Genomic DNA, 19,315 nt, shown 5'->3' on the forward strand with positions numbered 1-19,315 from the left:
CGGGAACACATGTGGTAATTTTTTAAGCATTATGAAACAATCGTTCTAGATAATTAATCCCAGCTTGTCTCTGTTATAGCTCCAGCTAGGACAGTACGGCTGGTTGGTGGCAGCGGCCCTCATGAGGGCAGAGTGGAGATTTTCCACAGTGGCCACTGGGGCACAGTTTGTGATGACCACTGGGAACTACGAGGCGGACAGGTCATCTGCAGGAGCTTGGGATACCAAGGTGTGCAAGCTGTGCATAAGGGAGCTTACTTTGGACAAGGTAATTAAATACATACATATATATAGATATAGTTTGTTAAAGAAATGTAGGCATCCTCAAATACGTAGAAAATAGTAGCAGTAGGAACATATAAAATAGGAAGAGAAATCCTATGTAGGAGTTTGTTCCAAAGCCCTTCCTTGAAGGAGAAATGAAAAGAAATTGATATTAAACATAGAACGCATACGCTATCAGGCAATCTTTCATGTTTACATTGTGTGTAGACTCGTTTGGTTCGTTGGAGAACACCAGAGGAAAATCGAGTGATTGGTACAGTAGAAGAGGGGAAGGAGGGACAAGTGAATTACAGACCGTCTCGGGAAGCTGTTATGGATCAGGGTGGGCGCGTGAGCAATCTCTGTGCTCGCTCACGTTCTCTCTTCTGTGGAACTGGAGCAGCGTACCGGCTTGTGCGCTTTCCCCCCGGTCGTGTTCCACAGCAGTGAGACCTCTCCTCGGTCCCTCATGGAGAACCTGTATTCTAAAAGGACGGCGAGGAGCCATGAAAGAGAAAGAAGCAGTTACATAGGCTCTCCCTACCTGCTCCTTATGATTTCTCCACATCCTTTAAGACACATGATGAGAAATAAAGGAAGAGAAGGTTACTTTCCCTTCTACTTGAGGTTCATAAAACATTGAGTAATTCTGTTGCTGCATACATATTTGTGTATTTTTACCTGGATGACTCAGTAACCTGCGCTATAAACGTGCTAAAGAGCTAGGAAGAGGGCACCTGGGTGGCTCATTTGGTTGAGCATATGACTTCGGCTCAGGTAATGATCTCAAGGTTTGTGAGTTCGAGCCCTGTGTCAGTCTCTGTGCTGACAGCTTGGAGCTTGGAGCCTACCTTGGATTCTTTGTCCCTCCCCACTCCCCACTCAAAAATCAATAAACATTAAAAAAAATTTTTTTAAAGAGCTTGAAAGAAAATTTGCAGAGGACAAAAGTATTTAAATGTATACTCATGACATTTTTACTGTCTCATTTATTTTTCCTAAATGGGTACCTTCCGAGGTAGACTTTATGCATAATTAAACATATGAGTGCTTCAAATCTAAATAACAAAGAGATTAGAAAAATTAAGCATATAAATTAGACTTTTAAAGGCAATATTTTTTACTCTATGGTCCAAATCTGATAAATATGTAATTGGTTTCTCTGAAGTTGATGTTGACAAAAAGGTTTTTAAAAATTGGCCTTCTTGATTTTCTAAGTATTATTTTAGATAGATATGGGCAAGAAGAAATTTCATACAAAGTTATAGACATAAGATTATTTGGTAATACTGTTTTGTATGTAGTGATAAAATAAGGGAGAGTGTCAAATCATTATATCAAAAAACTAGAACAATATTAAACTTCTTAAATTCATAAAAGATATTAAGTAATGTTATGCTATAACTATGTGTCAACATTAGCTAAACACCTGAATAATACTATTAATAGTTCACAAGTACGTGCTTTATTCCGTTGCCTTAATCAATTTACTGTATCAGATTGAAGAGATAAAATTGAGGTGAGGTGCTTGGAAGGCTCAGGTCATGATCTCATGGGTGGATGATCTTGAGCCCCACATGGGGCTCTGTGCTGATAATCGGATCCTGCTTTGGATTCTCTCTCTCCTCTCTATCCCTCCTTCACTTGTGCTCACTTTCTCTCTCTCTCTCTCTCTGTCAAAATAAAGAAAAAAAGAGATTTTTATCTCTCAAAAAAAGAGAGATAAATTGGGGGTTCCTAGGTGGCTAAGAGCCTGCTTGGGATTCTTTGTATCCCTCTCTCTTTCTGTCTCTCTCTTTCAAAATAATAATCATTTTAAAAGAGAGATATATTTAAGCAGAAATCCAGGTTCCGAAGTCTTCAGAGGTCAGAAAGATCCTTTAGTCTCACATGAAGAGGCGAGATAAGACAAAGAGGGTAGTGATGGTGACAATGTCTGTACCTAGGCTCAACCCCTGGCCCCAGCTTTTAATTTGTGTCTTACAGCTTTGAACAAAAGGAAATAGAAAAGATCCATAGTTTTCTACAACCAAATAGATCTTTGGAATTTCCATATGTTCCATCTCTACTACATTTTTGGAACTTTCCCCCCAGGTTGAAAAGTATGGGGCTAAAATCATTCTTGCATCTATAAAATTTACCTCCTAAAGCAAAATGTTTTCAGTATCAATAAGCCAGATGATTGGTTTTTCCAGAGAAGAAAACAAAATTTAAAAATTCCCAACTCTTGGTCACTAGAGAGTCAAATGAATCAGTCAGTCAATTAGCAAGACTGAGCTACCAGTCTGAGTTTCAGCAGTGTATGAGGAGAGAATTTATTTTTGTGAAAACTAAGACTAATAGCATGAAAGGCCATTTATTTCAAATACTTAATCGTATAAAATATTTCAAATGACTGTTAGCATCTGTGAAGTGAACAGCCATGGTGGTAATAGATGGAATACAATTTTCATTGATGGTGACTTCCTCACCGGGTAGATGGATAAAATCCTTCAGTTGTAAGGGTAACAACATGGGGATTATTTGAATAATTATGATGAGCCTTTGTTGACAAAGTGAAATACGGTTTGCCATTTGTTCAGATAATTTAATCAACATGGGCTAGCTAAAGACCTTGATCCAAAAAGAGGAAACTATCTTAAAACAGAGAGAAAAGCTCACCTTTCCTCAAGATGAGTAATTTCATAGCTTATATTCTACAAAGAGCTGACATTTAACTTTGTATCTTTAAGAAACAAGCCTCATGCACCAAGGTGGCTCAGTCTGTTTAGCATCTGACTTCAGATCAGGTCACCATTTCAAGGTTTGTGGGTTCAAGCCCCACCTCAGGCTCACAGCTTTCAGCACAGAACTGCTTCAGATCCTCTATCCTCCTCCCTCTCCTCACCTACTTGTGCTCTCTCAAAAATAACAAAACAGGGGCGCCTGGGTGGCTCAGTCGGTTAAGCCTCCGGCTTCGGCTCAGGACAGATCTCACGTTCGTGGGTTCGAGCCCCGTGTCAGGCTCTGTGCTGACAGCTAGCTCAGAGCCTGGAGCCTGCTTCTGGTTCTGTCTCCTTCTCTCTCTGCCCCTCCCCCTCTCATGCTCTGTCTCTCTCTGTCTCAAAAATAAATAAAAAACATTAAAAAAATTTAAAAAAATAACAAAACATTAAGAAAGAAAGAAACGCACCCCACACCCCATGGGGTACCCAGGTGGCTCAGTCAGTTGAGTGTCCAACTCTTGATTTCGGTCCAGGTCATGATCTTAGGGTCAGACTCCGCACTGAGCATGGAGCCTGCTTAAGATTCTCTCTCCCTGTCTTTCTCTCTTCCTCTGTCCTTCTCTCCTGCTTGTATGTGCACTCTCTCTCTCAAATAAAAACTTACAACATATATGATAAAAAAAGAAGAAACCCTGTAGTGCAGTTTATTAATCTCTCATATCTTGAAAGTAAACCTTTCATCTATTATAAAGGGAAAACCAAATTCAGAGCAACAGCAGTAGCATATGTACCTTAATCCAGGGGAAATTAATAAAGTTCAGCAAAATATGATCTGAGGAAGGAAAGCAAACTAGATGTTGTTCCCCAGCTTCATTTCTTCACTGAATATGAAGCCTGGCCTTAGACTTTAAAAGCTATTTTCTCTCATTGTTGTGTTGTTTGTATTTAAATTCTAGTCTGTTAACATATAGTGTAGTAGTGGTTTCAGGAGTAGAATTTAGTGATTCATCACTTACCTATAACACCCAGTGCTCATCACAACAGGTGCCCTCCTTGTGCCCATCCCCCTTCTACCCCATCACCCACACACAACACCCTGACAGCAACCCTCAATTGTTCTCTGTGTTTAAGAGTCTCTTAGGTTTGCTTCCCTCTCTGTTTTTATCTTATCTTTCCATCCCTTCCCCTATGTTCATTTGTTGTGTTTCTTAAATTCCACATGAGTGAGATCATGTGATACTTGTCTTTCTCTCAGTTACTTTGCTTACCACATGCTGGTTCCATCCACATTGGTGTACATAGCAAGATTTCATTCTTTTTGATGGCTCAGTAATATTACACACACACACACACACACACACACACACACAACCTTCTTTATCCATTTGTCCGTCAATGGACATTTGGAGTCTCCATAATATGGCTGTTGTTGATAATGCCACTGTATATAAATCAGGGTGTACAAAGCTGTTTTCCCTTGGGTTCCAAACACAGGTGATAAACACAGAGTGAGAGATGACTGTCTTAAGCCTGCATTAACTTTAAGGCCTAGTCTCACAAGTGAAGTATCCTTTTCCCCACAGCCCTTATTCCTGCTGGTATCTCGGGATTGAGAAAAGATGGAAATAAGTATTCTGAAATCCTGGCAAGAAAATGTTTTCCATCTAAATAAGTAATAAAACAATAGAGTTTAGTCTAATGTGAAATGATTTCTTTGGTGGTCTGGAGACAGTTCTCTCATGTTTTCTTCAGATAACCAACTACTTCTCTAAGATGAGGGTCCATTATTCGTGAGGCTGTGTTTCCATGACAGTTGATGATTCTATCCATGATACTAGAGTGTTGTTATAAAGAAACAGCTGGGCGTGTCAGAATTTTTGTTTTTCTTTCACATTCTTAACTGCCTACTGAAGTGAATTGGAAAGACTAAAAATTTTATAACTAAGGAGATATGAAGGAGGTGAAACTACTTCTGTCTCAGATTCCATTTCTTTCCCAATAAGATGAGAACCAACCCCATCATATTTATTCTGAATCTTTCGTGAGTTGGCACCCGGAAAGCCCTCAACACAAAGCCTGGCTCATAGCATCGTTCAATATGGCTGCAGAGACCACCATGAGAAATGGCTCCAACGGTATCATTCCGAGGGTGTCTGCCATCCTCTCCGAAGGGATCAGCACCATATTGCCTCTGACATCAGTGATGTCCCAGGGTCAGAGTTGAACGTGACTTTGAACTCTCCAGAAGCGTGACTGCAGGCACGTCCTCTGTGGGGAAGGCAGCCGTGTCCGGCCTCTTCCCAAGGCAGACCCTGCTCCTTCAGCTCTCGGTGGACAGTTCGGCACCAAACAATTGAACAATGATTATGAGAATTTTAAAATAATAAAGCGAGCTGAGCTGGGAGACATAATAGAACCGAGGTTATTTGTTCTGAAGAAAAAGAACCTGAGAAATAAATTTCATGATCTGCTTCATTGTATGTTGTATTTTAAGAACCAGGCTTACGTTGTAAGCTGATTTGGGATTAGACACGGCAAACAACCTTTTTATGTGAAGCCGTTTCAGCTCCTCCTTGTTTCCACTCCTCCACCGTAAATTTACAGTTTTGCTCAGGAGGAAAAGAAAAGGCAATTCTGAATGCAGGGTAGAGACTGGGAAAGAAACTTAGAAATATGAGTGGGGGTGGGGGTAGGGGAGAGAAAGAGAGAGATGCATTCAGGTTTTAATTACTTGTCATTCTCTAGGGAAATAAGAAGAATCAGATCAACACTATATTGTACATTACCAGAACTGAAACAAGAAGAAAAAAGTTTAAATTTATACCCTTTGTATTTTTTCCCTTTTAAAGAAAAAACACAATTTTCCAGACATAGCTTTTTCCCTCCCCCCACCCCCTCTCTGGTTTTAAAATAGCAAACCTGACTTACCCACGATAATCCTTGTTAGCTTCAAGAACAATTGCTTTTGCAGCTGCAAGCAAAATGATTTATAGGAATAAAGCTTAAAGCTCACTGCTTTAAATAGGTTCTTTCATTTGGATGCACCTTTTGGATACAGGGAATGCTCTCTCTTTTTTTCTGAGTAGACAAAACAGTGGAAATTAAGGAAGCCCTGAGTGGCCCCTGGTCCCTGCCCAGGGCAGGACGAGGGAGTCACTTCTCTGCCTGTGCAGGCTTTCCAGTCCCCTGTCCCAGCGGCCTCCCGGCAGCAGGCTTGGACGAGCTTTGTCCGACTATGGCGCTGCTCCAGGAATTGGTCCCCTGTGTGTCTGAGCCCACGTGCTGAGGCAGGAAGTTGGGGCTGGACCCGGGGCTGCCCGCTCATGATCTAAGTTTACAGGAGTCTGCACTGCCGCTCCAAACAAGAAAGCAGAAACTACACAAAATTCTAAACAAACATCATCTTTTTCTTAGTACCCCTTTCATAGTTCATAATCAGTTTTCCAAGTGCGTTTTGTCAAATTATAAGCATAAACTGAAGGAGATCAAAAATATCACTGTACCTCTGAACTGACCCTTCAGTGAATGTGAATAAAATCTCAAGGATAAAATATATCAGTGGGTCTGCCCTCAAATTCTTACAGACTGCCCCCCGTACCCTGGAAGTTTTAAAATGTAGATGTTTAAGGCCACTGGTGGTTCAGCCAGTTGGGCATCGGACTCTTGATCTTGGCTCAGGTCATGATGCCATGGTTGTGCTGAGCATGGAGCCTGCTTAAAATGCTCTTTCTCTATCTCCATCTGCCCCGCTCCCCTACTCATGCTCTTTCTCTCTAATAAAAATAAAAATAAAAAATAAATAAAATGTAGATGTTTGGATGCCAGATATTATGGAACCTGATTTGGAGCCCATTGATTGGCACATCTCTTTCATTACTTACAGTAACAAAGACAATACTAAGTATGGAATAATATTGTTTATCAAGTGCATTCTATATAATTTAGTGCTCACACTGCGTGTGAGAATAGATGGCATAGCCCTGGTTTGGAGAGAGAAAAGTCAACAGAACTGTCACAAAAGCTGCCCAAATTTACAGTTATGGTGGCTGTGGGGGAAGAGTCAAGATTCGTGCCTTAACCTATTTCCTTCTACCAGACAGAATGTCCTTCTAGGTTCTTTTTCCTTAAGAATCTCATCTCTAAAGAGCTTGCGTCTTTAAAATCTTCAAATCACAGAATTTTCAAGGTGCTCAGAGCTGTATTAGCTCCACTTCCTTACTCTGCATATATGCTAACACAGGGAAAATACATGTCGTCTTCAGGACCACTAAACTAAAATTTAGAACTATAGGCTAAGTTTACCCATTCTCAAGTCTGATTCCTATTCCATTTCCACCTTTGATTTTTAAAACCACACACACATAAAAAATGTTTTTTCTCGAAGTTGTTGACTTCCCAACTGAAAGTCTTTTTCTTTTTTTAATTTTTATTGTTTATGTATTTTTGAAAGAGAGAGACACCGAACACGAGGAAGAGAAGGGCAGGGAGACAGGGAAATCAAAAATCCAAAACAGTCTCCAGGCTCTGAGCTGTCAGCACAGAGCCCGACATGGGGCTTGGAATCACAGACTGTGAGATCATGACGTGAACCAAAGTTGGTCACTTAACCAACTGAGCCAGCCAGGCGCCCCACAACTAGAAGGCTTAAAAGTAGTCCAGATTTGAATCACCCAGCCATGAATAGATTTAATTAAAATTCATACAGACTTTTAACCTACAGTGGTTTTCGCTTCTCCACGTACCTATTCAGCAGCTACTCTCAAATCTCATCGCTGTACTCCCTCTCTGTATGAGATATGATCACCTTTCTGGGGTTTTTTTTTTCCTCAGAAAAACAGTGAGTGACTGAAATAAATATCCATATCTGTAATTTTTTATTTTTATTTTTTTTAATTTTTTAATGCTTTTTATTTATTTTTGAGACATAGAGAGAGACAGTGTGAACAGGGGAGGGTCAGAAAAAGAGGGAGACACAGAATCCAAAGCAGGCTCCAGGCTCTGAGCTCGCTGTCAGCACAGAGCCCGACGCGGGGCTCAAACCCATGAACCATGAGATCATGGCCTGAGCTGAAGCCGGATGCTTAACTGACTGAGCCACCCAGGCACCCCCATAGCTGTAATTTTTTAAAAGAGATATGAGGAAATGGTGTCATTGGTCAGACATATTCCCAGACATCACAAACCAAACTCATAAAATTCCAGAAGCCGTGGACAACTCAGTGATAGCTGTCTGCTTTTAGAAACACAAAATCAGTCCATTTGCCCTCTTTCCAGCCCCCAAATGTAAGGGGATTGTAGATGTGTATGTGGTTAGGTAGATAAATAGATAGACGGATGACAAATAGATGGGAATAGAAAATAAACTATACACCTCCGTTCTGCACAGTTTTCCACTAGACAGATAGTTCAGAGGCAAATAGTAACAATGACAGCAGCAACACCCCAAATCCTTGAGTAATAGTTATTATGTAAAAAAATAAAAATAAATTTTTTTTTAATCTTTGAGGTTTATATCAAGGTAAAATTTTATCAATTTTATGCTACCTTTGAATTAATTTTTAATGCAGAAACTACAATTTGGAATGAGATGGAAAAATGCATATTAAATACATTTTCCCCTTAGGCTCAATAGTCCTGAATATATTAATATAAAAATAAAATAAATCTTTGAAAATTATTTTTATAACTCTATTTGGGCTTCTGTGGAGTCAGTGAATAGCACCAAGTCTTAAATGTCATCATGTTCTGCCATGTTGCTATATTCTCTGTTATTTTGATAACCACAGACATATTTTCTGAGCCTCAGTTGATTTACCTGTGAAATGGAGATAATTGCCATTATTTTACAGGATTATTAGAAGATGTAAATTTTAAAGATCATGTGTAGAAAAAACCTAGGATGTTCACTGTGTCTGAAAACACATTCACTGTGTCTGAATCTTTTCCACATCACTAAAGACCATTTGTTATATATAATATACTGAATCGCCGAACATATTTATCATATCCATGTGTTCTTGGTGGAAGAAGCCCCGGAGTAGGAGGTAGGGGTTCTAGATGCAGGTATCCACCCTGAGGCTGATTACATACGCGATCTCAGTTACTTCGTCTACCTATAATGTAAGCCTGCACCGGGAAGTCAGTGCAAGAAGGAACGGATTTCGATTCTGTTTGCTCACAGACGCATGCAAAACAGATCTGCTGAAGGACTGAACCTAACGACGCAGGGGATTGCAGGAAATCATTTTTTAAAGGCACTAGCTCTAGGCAGATACAGGGTGAAAACTAGCTACGTGACCTTGGCCCGATTACTTACTCTCTCCGATTTTCCCTCTGAATGGTAAAATGGCACGACAGAGCACTTAACTTTTTAAGGTTATTTGAGGATTCAGTGAGATAACAGATTAAAAGTACTTTGAATGTTTTCAGCCACATCATAAATTCTTCGCAGCGTGGGCTTAAATGGTCACGATTACTACTACAGTTTTGGTATTCTAACATTCGTGAATTCTGTTACTAAGGTTTCCAAACATTTGTCCTGATTTATCAGCACGTGAATTGACTCATATCCATGTTGTGCTGCCCCTGCCCGGGGACGTCCTGCTGGTGCTCCAGCCAGCTGAGGGGATTCTCATTCTTAATTCTCTTTTCCTGGATTGTGAATCGGTCTGCACTGCTGAGATCTAAATTCAGTGACCGAATCCACAAAACGAGGAAATGCATCACGGTGCCCTGGAACAGAGACTGTCACAGAGCCATCCCTGTCTTGGGCTCCAGTTATGACAGACCCACGCTGTTACGTTTATTTATACAATTTATAAACGTCTGTGTATGTAATAGACACGGCACAGAGGAGTCCTGCTGTTTTGGCTTCGCTTCTAGCTAACATGGCCAGAGCTCCACACCTTTTGCAGTAGTGAGTATTTGCATATATTTTGAAATCCCTTTGGGGCTTTCAAAAAGTTTATATAGACTTTATACAATTAAAAAGAAGCACACATGCACAAAAACACTCACACATACAAACACTCACAAACACATAAAGGATGCCTCATAAGAGCAACTTGAGAACAAAAAAGTATTCCCGGCAAGGTTTCTGATTTTGTGATCATATTTATACCCTAATTTTTTCCTTTTTCGTCTGCCTTAAAATTTCAAGTTGGAAAGGCTCAATACTGTTAGAAACATTTCCCAATATACTTTAGCTCCCACGTCACTACTTTTATAAGTGATCAGCCCAGGAAAACTTTTCTTTTCTAATAGAAACATTGTTTGAACTTGAATGAGTTAATTGCTACTATATGAAATGAACGATGTAGTTAGTGTTCTGGATTACCTTCTAATGTGAACCCAGATATAATTTTGTCTCCCATTTGGATCTTTCTAGTAAAGGCATAAATTACTCAAAGATTAAGTAGATGCCGCAATTTATTTTATAGGCGGAAATAAAAATTTCTTATCTAATTCTGAGAGTAAGTAAAAACATGAGTCTTCAGAGAAAAATCTCTCCATACACATCCTTTTAACTGTCCCTCTGGGTTACAGACGTTTTCTTCTCTAATCCAACTTCTACATTTCTGTTAGACATACATTTCTAAAATGTAGTTCTGTTGATGCCATTTATTTTTTTAATTTTTTAAAAGTTTATTTTAAGAGAGAAAAAAAGAAAGAGCATGAGTTGGAGAGGGGCAGAGAGAGAAGGAAAGAGAGAGAATCCCCAGTAGACTCCATACTGTATGTGCAAATTCCGATGCTGGACTCGAACCCACGAACTGTGAGATCACGACCCTGAGCCAAAATCAAGAGTTGGTCTCTTCACCCACTGAGTCACCCAGGTGCCCTGATGATATCATTTCTTTTTGAGACCCACAGTATACAATTCAGAGTATTGTAAAGCATGGTCCTGGCTTTCTACATGGGCTTCTCATTGATTCCTCTCCCCTCATTAATGTACTTTGTGTTTTACATGCCAGGATCCCAGTGACTGTAGTAATACATCCAGCATTGTCTTGCTGCCCCTACTATGTGGAATAACTTCTTTTTTACATGTGGAAACCCTCTATTTTCTTAAAGTTAGGTGGTTACAAAACTCCCAGTATTTGTAACTTGTTCATATATGCACACACCACTATATTATTAGGCACATTCCTAGCCATGTACCTAACTTTTATTTTGAACTCCTAGAATATTTGAAAAATCAGCAAGAGTAATGCCATTATAGATGCCTCTTTGAAAAAAATTACTTCACTTAACACTGTGTTTTCTGACTCACAAGGTCTCTAAGCTGATGTTATTTCAAATTATGTTTTATACAGCTCTGTGACTGAAAGAGAACCTTTCAACATCACATTGATCTGAATTGAAGAAACGTATTATTGATTATGCTAACAGTATTAAGATATTTATTTAACACCCAACAGTCTCGCTAAGGGGTTTCTTGAAATTTAGCTGCTAAATCATCAGTTTCTTGATGCCATGAAATGTCCTTAAAAACGCATCAGGAGGTTTGCATTATATATATTTAACAAAACCTCAACTTTTTCATTTAAAAGTCTTTCAAAGGTTCCATTTCTTATGTGCAAAAGAAAGGGGAATTTTTATATGTGATCCACACAGAAACTCTTTAGAAAATAGCAGGAAAACATTTCTAAACATTATTTTTTCAAATGATCTCTTGGCATCCATGGATTCCTTTCAAAAAGCAATTGTTTCCGTATTCACTGATAGAATAATGTCCTTCCCCTGAAAGTGGCAGTTAAGTCTGTGTATTTAGTTGGTTCAGTATCTTCCAGGGAGCCTCCTGCTCATGGCCGTTTACCCTTCTAATGTGTCTGGGGAAGCGTTCAAGATAAAGAGAGCATTAGTTTTGTCATTTCATTGTTGTTTGCCTGTGCTTACAAATAACAACCTATGGTCTTTTTGCAGGATAGTTTGTAAGCCCTTTGGTGATTGAATTAGACTTAGTTTAATTAAAAACAGATAATATATTTGGTAAGCCAGGGGCATGTAAATGGCAATACACCAGAAGCTAAGAAAAGAACTCCGGTATATCTTAATGTTTCAGAGAAAATGCCTCACACCGATACCCTTAGAACCTCGGGTTATGGCACACAGCTATGATTAGTAAAGTTTATTCCCTTTCTTATTTCTAAATATAAAACAAATCTTTGAAAGCCAATCATTCTTTAATCTATGCTTTCACAGAGCTGTGATATAGTTCTTGTTATTTTGGTATAGTTCTTATTATTTTGTACTTTACTAGTTTATACATTGACAGAACATCAGGTTTTCTGGGGCAGGAGATTAATTTTGAATCCAAATAGAAAGCACCACAGCCCTTGTGTATAGATAATAATCAGCACCTTTGTCTTAAGTTAGTGTGTAAATTAATGTTTTTGTCCCATTCAGGCATAAACCCTAAACCATATTTACTAATGCATTTGTATCTGGTTTCTGCAGGTACTGGTCCAATTTGGCTGAATGAAGTGTTTTGTTTTGGGAGAGAATCATCTATCGAGCAATGTAAAATTAAACAGTGGGGTGTGAGAGTCTGTTCACACTCGGAAGATGCAGGGGTCACTTGTACTCTATAATGGATCATTTTCTTTCACATTTATGAAACCATTGTTGCAAAATGGCTTTCTTATTTTGCTCCATTAAAATCAGTCCAGTGAATATTTAAGAGATTAGGAATCTTGTCTAAAGAAAAGGAACATTTTAAAATCACTGGTTAAACCTGTTGAAAACCCTGTCATACCTCCTAAATGTCTATATTTGAGCCATTTTAACTTCTTTAGGTTTTTAAATAGGATTTCTAATATAATGACATACATTGAAAGGAATATATTAAAGTTTAAGTCTTCTATGAGTGCCTGGGTGGCTCAGTTGGTTAGGTATCCAACTTCAGCTCAGGTAATGATCTCATGGTTTGTGAGTTCAAGCCCCACGTCAGGCTCCATGCTGACAGCTCAGAGCCTGGAGCCTCCTTCACATTCTGTGTCTCCCTCTATCACTACCCCTCCCCTATTCATGGTCTGTTTTTCTCTCTCTCTCTCTCTCTCTCTCTTTCTCTCTCTCTCTCTCTCTCTCAAAAATAAACATTAAAAAATTTTTTTAAAGTTTAAGTCATCTAGATTATAAATGCCAAGGATAATGGAAATACCTTCTAATCATTGACCTCAAATGATACCTTCACAAGATGACAATTTTTGTCATTTTTGTCTTCTTTGTAATCTATTTAGTTGATTTCAATTAAATTACTTTCTTAATAATGAGAGGCTTGGAAAGAGGTTTTTTTGTGTCAAGTTTGCAAAGTCTCCAGCCATCCACCTATGTTGAGGAAAAATTTTATCTAGCCATCAAATTCTCTGAATGTGCAATAACATGGCTGTTAGATAGCAATGTTCATGATATATTTTGGCCATGATGAAAAACTTATCAGGAGATTTACAGGTCAATACAGGTCAATAATATGATGATAAAGAAAAACAATATTGACAGTTTTGCCTTTTGTTTGTTAGTTTGCTTTTCTGAACCCTAAGTTAGTTAAAAGCAGGGCATCTGAGAAAAGGTGCAGGCCACCATCACTATATGTGTCTTGATAATTGGTGGATCAAAAATGTCATTTTCAACATGGAGTTCAGTTTGTTATGCACTTTAAATTCAGTTGAATAGTTGTTTTAATTCTAGGACACTGTGTTTGAAATGTAAATACATGTCATCATTCTGTTTTAAATAACAGCATGCACATATCTTGAGCACAGAAGTAAGTTTCCACCACCTTTCTTTGGAACCTTTCGTGAAGTCCCTCAACAATTACAATTACAGAGACAGAGAGAGAAAGAGAGAGATCTTCAGCCCTAAAGAGCCAGTGGCCCTAAGCATGCCAAAACAGTACCTTACTAATATAAAAGTCTGTCACCAGGTCTATCTAACCAGATCTAGTCTACCTTAGAGTATGAAGGGCTACCTGGAATCCAGTGCGTGTACCCTGCTGTCTGAGTATACAGCCAGAAAGACCAGTGATTGCTATTGAAGCCAAACCAAATCTAATCTCACCCTGAGAAGAACATACTTTTCAAGCTCCCTAAGCCCGACCCAGAGGAACCCATGATTAGACAGGAGTTCTAGTATGGAATGGCTCTCCTATTCTCTCTGCAATGTAAGCAAAAATGGGTTTCCACAGTTTTTCAAATCCTCAAGTTTCACTTCACAACCTGTAACCACATAGTGATTCCTTGCCTCTCACTTACAAAAGCAAAAATGTTGTCTTGGAAATGGAACTGTTGGAAATGGCCTGCTGAAAATGGCCTTTTACCATGTTACATCCTTCTACTTGTTAAACATAGGGTGATTTTCTCCAGTGTAATTGTGATGAAGAGAATGGACTTTCAGTGTAGACAGACTGTCTCTAAAGCCTGGGTCTGCATTCAGCTGGTTATTAATTCCTTGTGCTCAATTGCACCGTCTAGGTATTTCCTTCATATGGCCAACAAGATGGTATTGAAAAGAATTTTTGGGGTACATGGTGGCTCAGGCAGTTAAACTCTTGATTTGGGCTCAGGTCACAATCTCTTGATGGAGCCCCACATTGGGTTTTGCATGGACAGCTTGGAGCCTGCTTGGGATTCCCTCTCTCCCTCTCTCTCTGCCCCTTCTCCCTCACTCTCTTTCTCTCAAAATAAACAAGCTGAGGAAAAACAGCAAGAGAATCCTTTGCATATCAGCCTGTATGTGATGTAGGAGATCAGTGCCTATGGGTGCACGTGCTGTCCTGATGGAGACTGATGGACACTTATTTTCCATGTGTGTATAGACGTGTTTCTTTAAAACCAAGAAAGTTCTTTTTGTAATTGTGGTAATCCATTATGCTCAGTACAGTCTAGAAAAGGGCGAAACAGTGCCAGTACTTTTGAGAGCTTTACTTTGGAATGCTGAATTGCATGATCTCCTTCAAGAAGCAGTAATTTGTGATTTGGTGAAGGAAGGAAAGGAGGGAGAGAAGAAGTGAGGAAGAAAAGGAAGGAAGGAAGGAAGGAAGGAAGGAAGGAAGGAAGGAAGGAAGGAAGGAAGGAAGGAAGGAAAAGAAAGAACACCTGAGCAGAATCATTGCATTTCACTTGTCTAGCCATCTAGCATCAAAGTAAGTGCAGTGCAAATTAAAAAATAAAATAAGGAAGAAAAAAGAAAAAAGAGAAAGAAAAGGGAGGTATAAAGTGAGAGTACCAGTTGACATTTGAGAACCAAACATACTTTACCTCAGTTATCTGAATAAATAATTTCAAATAAAAACTTCTTTTTCAAAACCTTATGAGTCATGGTAAACTGTATTCAAAATATATAATTAAGGCATATGCCTATTACAAATCATATAGTAATATTTGTGATTCAGAGGGAAATGGAATATTTGAAGTTTCAGTAAATTACGTGTGAGGAGGATGGCAGTGATACTTAGATCTAAACCCATCACCGGCAAGAGATGCAAATTTAGTGTCATTGGATTAGAATTATAAGAATTATTCATTCTCCAGAGTTGGAAAAGCTCAGGGGCCCATGTTAACTAAATGAAATCAATGTTCTGGCAGAGAGCAGGAAGAAGAGAAAGGTTATCTGGTAGACAATTAACAGTGTTTCCAGAGAAAGTGTAATTAGGAGATGCTTATGTTGATATTTTTTTAAACATATTGAGATGGAATATAGGAATTTTAGGAATAGCTGTTTGGTACTAGATACAGCTTTTTATCAAGCATATGACCACAGTATAACCTGACATTTTAACTCTATTTTTAATTTAATGAATGTTAGGTAACATATTTTTAAGTGTTTTGTTTTCATTGACTCAGTCTTCTTGTCACATCACAAAATGGAACACTACTCCTGTCTGGTATTTATTAGTTCTTTTGTTTTACAGTGTGCTCTATACTTAGAATTTTATTTATGTCATTTACAAACGTTATTTTTACACGTGTAATATCTCTTAACAAAGGAGTTGTTTTAAGTGTAGGTCATTATTTAGAATATTTAAGCAAAAAGAAAAATTGAGCATGACATCAGCAAAATGGTGGATTAGGGACTCCACGTGCTCACTCCCCACAGAAATATTGAAAAACAAGTACAGAAACTGTCAGAAGCAACCTCGTCAGGACTCTGGAAAACAGTCAAGATTTCACGGCAACTAAGCAAATGTGGAGTCAAGAGAAAGGCAACTTCCAAACAGCAGGAAGTTTTGGAGCATTTCTACTCACCCTTGTCCGACCCATCCTTGGATTTGGTCTTGAGGCTTCTGCAGCCTACATCCGAGTTTGGGGCCCTGGACCCCGATTCCAAAGAAGCAGAGCAAACATTCTCTGCAAAGGATTGTAGCTGTCAGTTCTAGTTCATCTGAGTTTTTCCTGAAGGACTAATGCCAGCGTTCGTCTCTGCTGCGCCTCACTTGCAGCGAGCTGTGAAAGCAGCGTGCCTTGCTTGACAGCTCTGCAAACTGAACGAACACCCCTTGGGTGCCTGGGACCAAAAGTTACAGTTGAAACATACAATAGACTGCATACAGCCTGCTGGCGAAAGCCAGAAAGAGTTTCTATGGACATTTTTTATTTTTCTTTCTTTCAAGTCTTTTTATATAGTTTACTTATTTTTGAGACAGAGAGAGACAGAGCACAGGTGGGGGAGGGGCAGAGAGAGAGGGAGACACAGGATCTGAAGACAGGCTCCAGGCTCTGAGATGTCAGCCCAGAACCTGTTGCAGGGCTCGAACCCACGAACCACGAGATTATGACCTGAGCTGAAGTCGGATGCTTCACTAACTCAGCCACCCAGGCACCCCTCTATGGACATTTTTTTAAAAGCCAGTTATACAGAGAAATGTAGAAAACTGTGTCCACACCCAAGGCAAGATACATACACATCTGCCAAGACCAGAGAGGTAGCTTTTGTTGTTATTGCTGTTTTGTTTGTTTGTTTGATTTGTTGGTTGGTTGGTTGGTTGGTATCCTTATGGGGTTTTGGGAAGTGCTTGGTTTTGTTTTCTAGCTCCTAACATTCAGAAACACTAGTGGAACATAAGTTGAGCAACAGAGTCTTCAGTGACCACCCACAACAAGGGACACATCTGCAGAATTAGTTCAGGGAAATAACTAAACAAATAGACCACTACAGCCTTCAAGAAACACATACAGAGCAGACCATAAAGAAGGAGAAGAATCTGCTTTCCGTATTTAACCAGATTATGATACTCAAAAGTCCAGTGTTCCACAACAACCAAAAATGACAAGGCCTACAAAGAAACAGGAAAGTAACCCACTGAAAGGAGCAAAATCAACAGACGGAAATGGTCCCTGAGGAAGGCTAGATGTTGGATATACACAACAAAGACCTTAACACTACCTCAATATAATTTTAAAAACAGACAAAGAACTAAGGCAGTCAGAAATCGTGCATTAAGATGAGAATCTCAATGAAAAGATGGAAATTACAAAACAAGAAAAAAGAGCCAAACAGAAATTTTGGATCTAAGCAGCTACTAAATCACTAAGGCAAAAAGAGTCATTAGAAAAGTTTAGCAGCAGCTATAAACAAGCAGAGGAAAGAATCAGCCAACTTAAAGACAGGGCACTTGAAACTATTGAATCTGAGAAGCAGAAAGAAAAAAAAATGAGGAAAAGCAAGAAGAGCCGAAGGTATCTGTGGGACATCAGCCTGTGGACCAAAATATGCATTGTAGAATCCCAGAAGTATATATACAGAGAGAGAGAGGGAAGAGAGTTCTGGTTCTAGAACTGCATTTTCCAGTATTGACTTCTCTGCAATGACTGATCATGGACCACAAAAGACATTTTGAATGGGACTTTAGCAGCAGACACTTATTTTAAAGGGTTTATTTATTTTGAGAGAGAGAGAGAGCAGGGGAGGGACAGAGAGGGAGGGAGAGAGAATCCCAAATAGGCTCCACACCGTCAGCACAGAGCCCAACAGGAGTCTCAAACTCATGAACCTTGAGATCATGACTTGAGCTGAATTCAAGAGTCAGATGCTTAAACTACTGAGGCACACTGGTGCCCCCATTGTTCGTTTTATGCTCCAAAAGTCTCCCCACTGATAGCAGGGCCTGTTACGAGTCTATAATGACTGTCACGGCTCTGCAGGCTCACCAGGTTCGCAGGACAGCAGACTCAATAGCCTCAGGAGCCCCCTTCAGATCCCCTCACCCTGAGCCAGGTACACGAGCCCACCATGAACTCACCACCTCCTCCAGCAGGCCCCCTGGATCATCAAGTTGAAGGCCATGTGAAACATCAACTTGCAGTTCACCCACATGGGTTTCAGTTTCTCCTTGCTCTCTTTCCATTCCTGTCCACCCCCCTTCTGAACTGCCAGCACTGCTGACCTCGGAGGCCGCGGCACCAGGCACCCAAACGGTAGACTGGCATAGACCACTCAAGCGGCACCCGAATCCACTGGTGCCACAGATCACATCTCTTGAAGGGAAAACAGGAAGAGTTAGCTCTGGGGTTTGAGATAGCGCCCTTGGGCCGAAACATGGACGGAAGAATATAGGGCCTTTGATCATTGTAGCTGTGGCCTTAATATTTAGAGTCTCTTCCAGTTTTAAAGCAACAAGTAAACAGTGGGATGATTTTTAATTACTTTGGCTCTTGAACTGTGCTCTCTGAAGGCAGTGCTCTCTGAAACTAAAACGCACGGACCCAGGTTTTAACAGTTATGTAAAGTATCAAACCTTCGTGCCGCGGGTTTTTCTACAAAGATGTCAACTGCGCCAAGAATTTTAAAAAGGGGATTTACTACATTATTTTAATACCTGTGAAATTCACTGGCAATCCTTAAGCTCTGTGGGGTTCCCTGAATGAAAAATGTGAGGATTCCATGCTTAGAGTAATTTTAGGTTAGGGAGAAAAACAAGACAAATACATTTGTTCATCACCCATCACGAGCCTCCTTAGGGCAAAGTCCAACCAAGCCTGTAAACATTGCAATTAAAAAAAAAAAGTTTTTGATGCTTCACGCTTGGAACATCACTCTAAAAAGATTGATAAAATGATTGTCATAAGTTGTTCATTTATTTTCTTTTGTTAAATTGCATAAAATTGTCCCGTTCGGAAAGTTCTGTGGTCGAACACAGTGATAGAGAAAACAGAAGAGCTACTATCTGAATAAGCACCTGTTAGGGAAGTCAGGCTTACCTTTTAGAAAGCTAATTTGTCCTCTATCCAAGTCAGCTGCCAGTGATTGCCGGATAAAAAGGATAAATTGAGAGAGCTCAGGACAAAAAAAAAAACAAAAGAGGGAGGGAGGGAGAGGGAAGGAGGGAAGGAGGGAAGGAACGAAGGAAC

The 19,315-nt window shown here is 39.6% G+C and overlaps 1 protein-coding gene across 2 annotated transcripts in view; it reads left to right on the forward strand.

Annotated features, from left to right (window-relative positions):
• Positions 1-12,651, forward strand: part of MSR1 (macrophage scavenger receptor 1) — an 80,730-nt gene extending 68,079 nt beyond the window's left edge. For both annotated transcript variants that reach the window (XM_029935184.1, XM_029935188.1), the window contains 2 exons: positions 80-268; positions 12,429-12,651. In XM_029935184.1, coding sequence (XP_029791044.1) covers positions 80-268; positions 12,429-12,562 — 323 coding nt within the window. In that variant the 3' untranslated portion in view covers positions 12,563-12,651. The remainder of the gene's footprint in view (positions 1-79; positions 269-12,428) is intronic.
• The last annotated feature ends 6,664 nt before the right edge of the window (positions 12,652-19,315 follow it).

The sequence above is a fragment of the Suricata suricatta genome, chromosome 1, assembly GCF_006229205.1.
Source record: "Suricata suricatta isolate VVHF042 chromosome 1, meerkat_22Aug2017_6uvM2_HiC, whole genome shotgun sequence".
Classification (NCBI taxonomy): Eukaryota; Metazoa; Chordata; class Mammalia; order Carnivora; family Herpestidae; genus Suricata; species Suricata suricatta.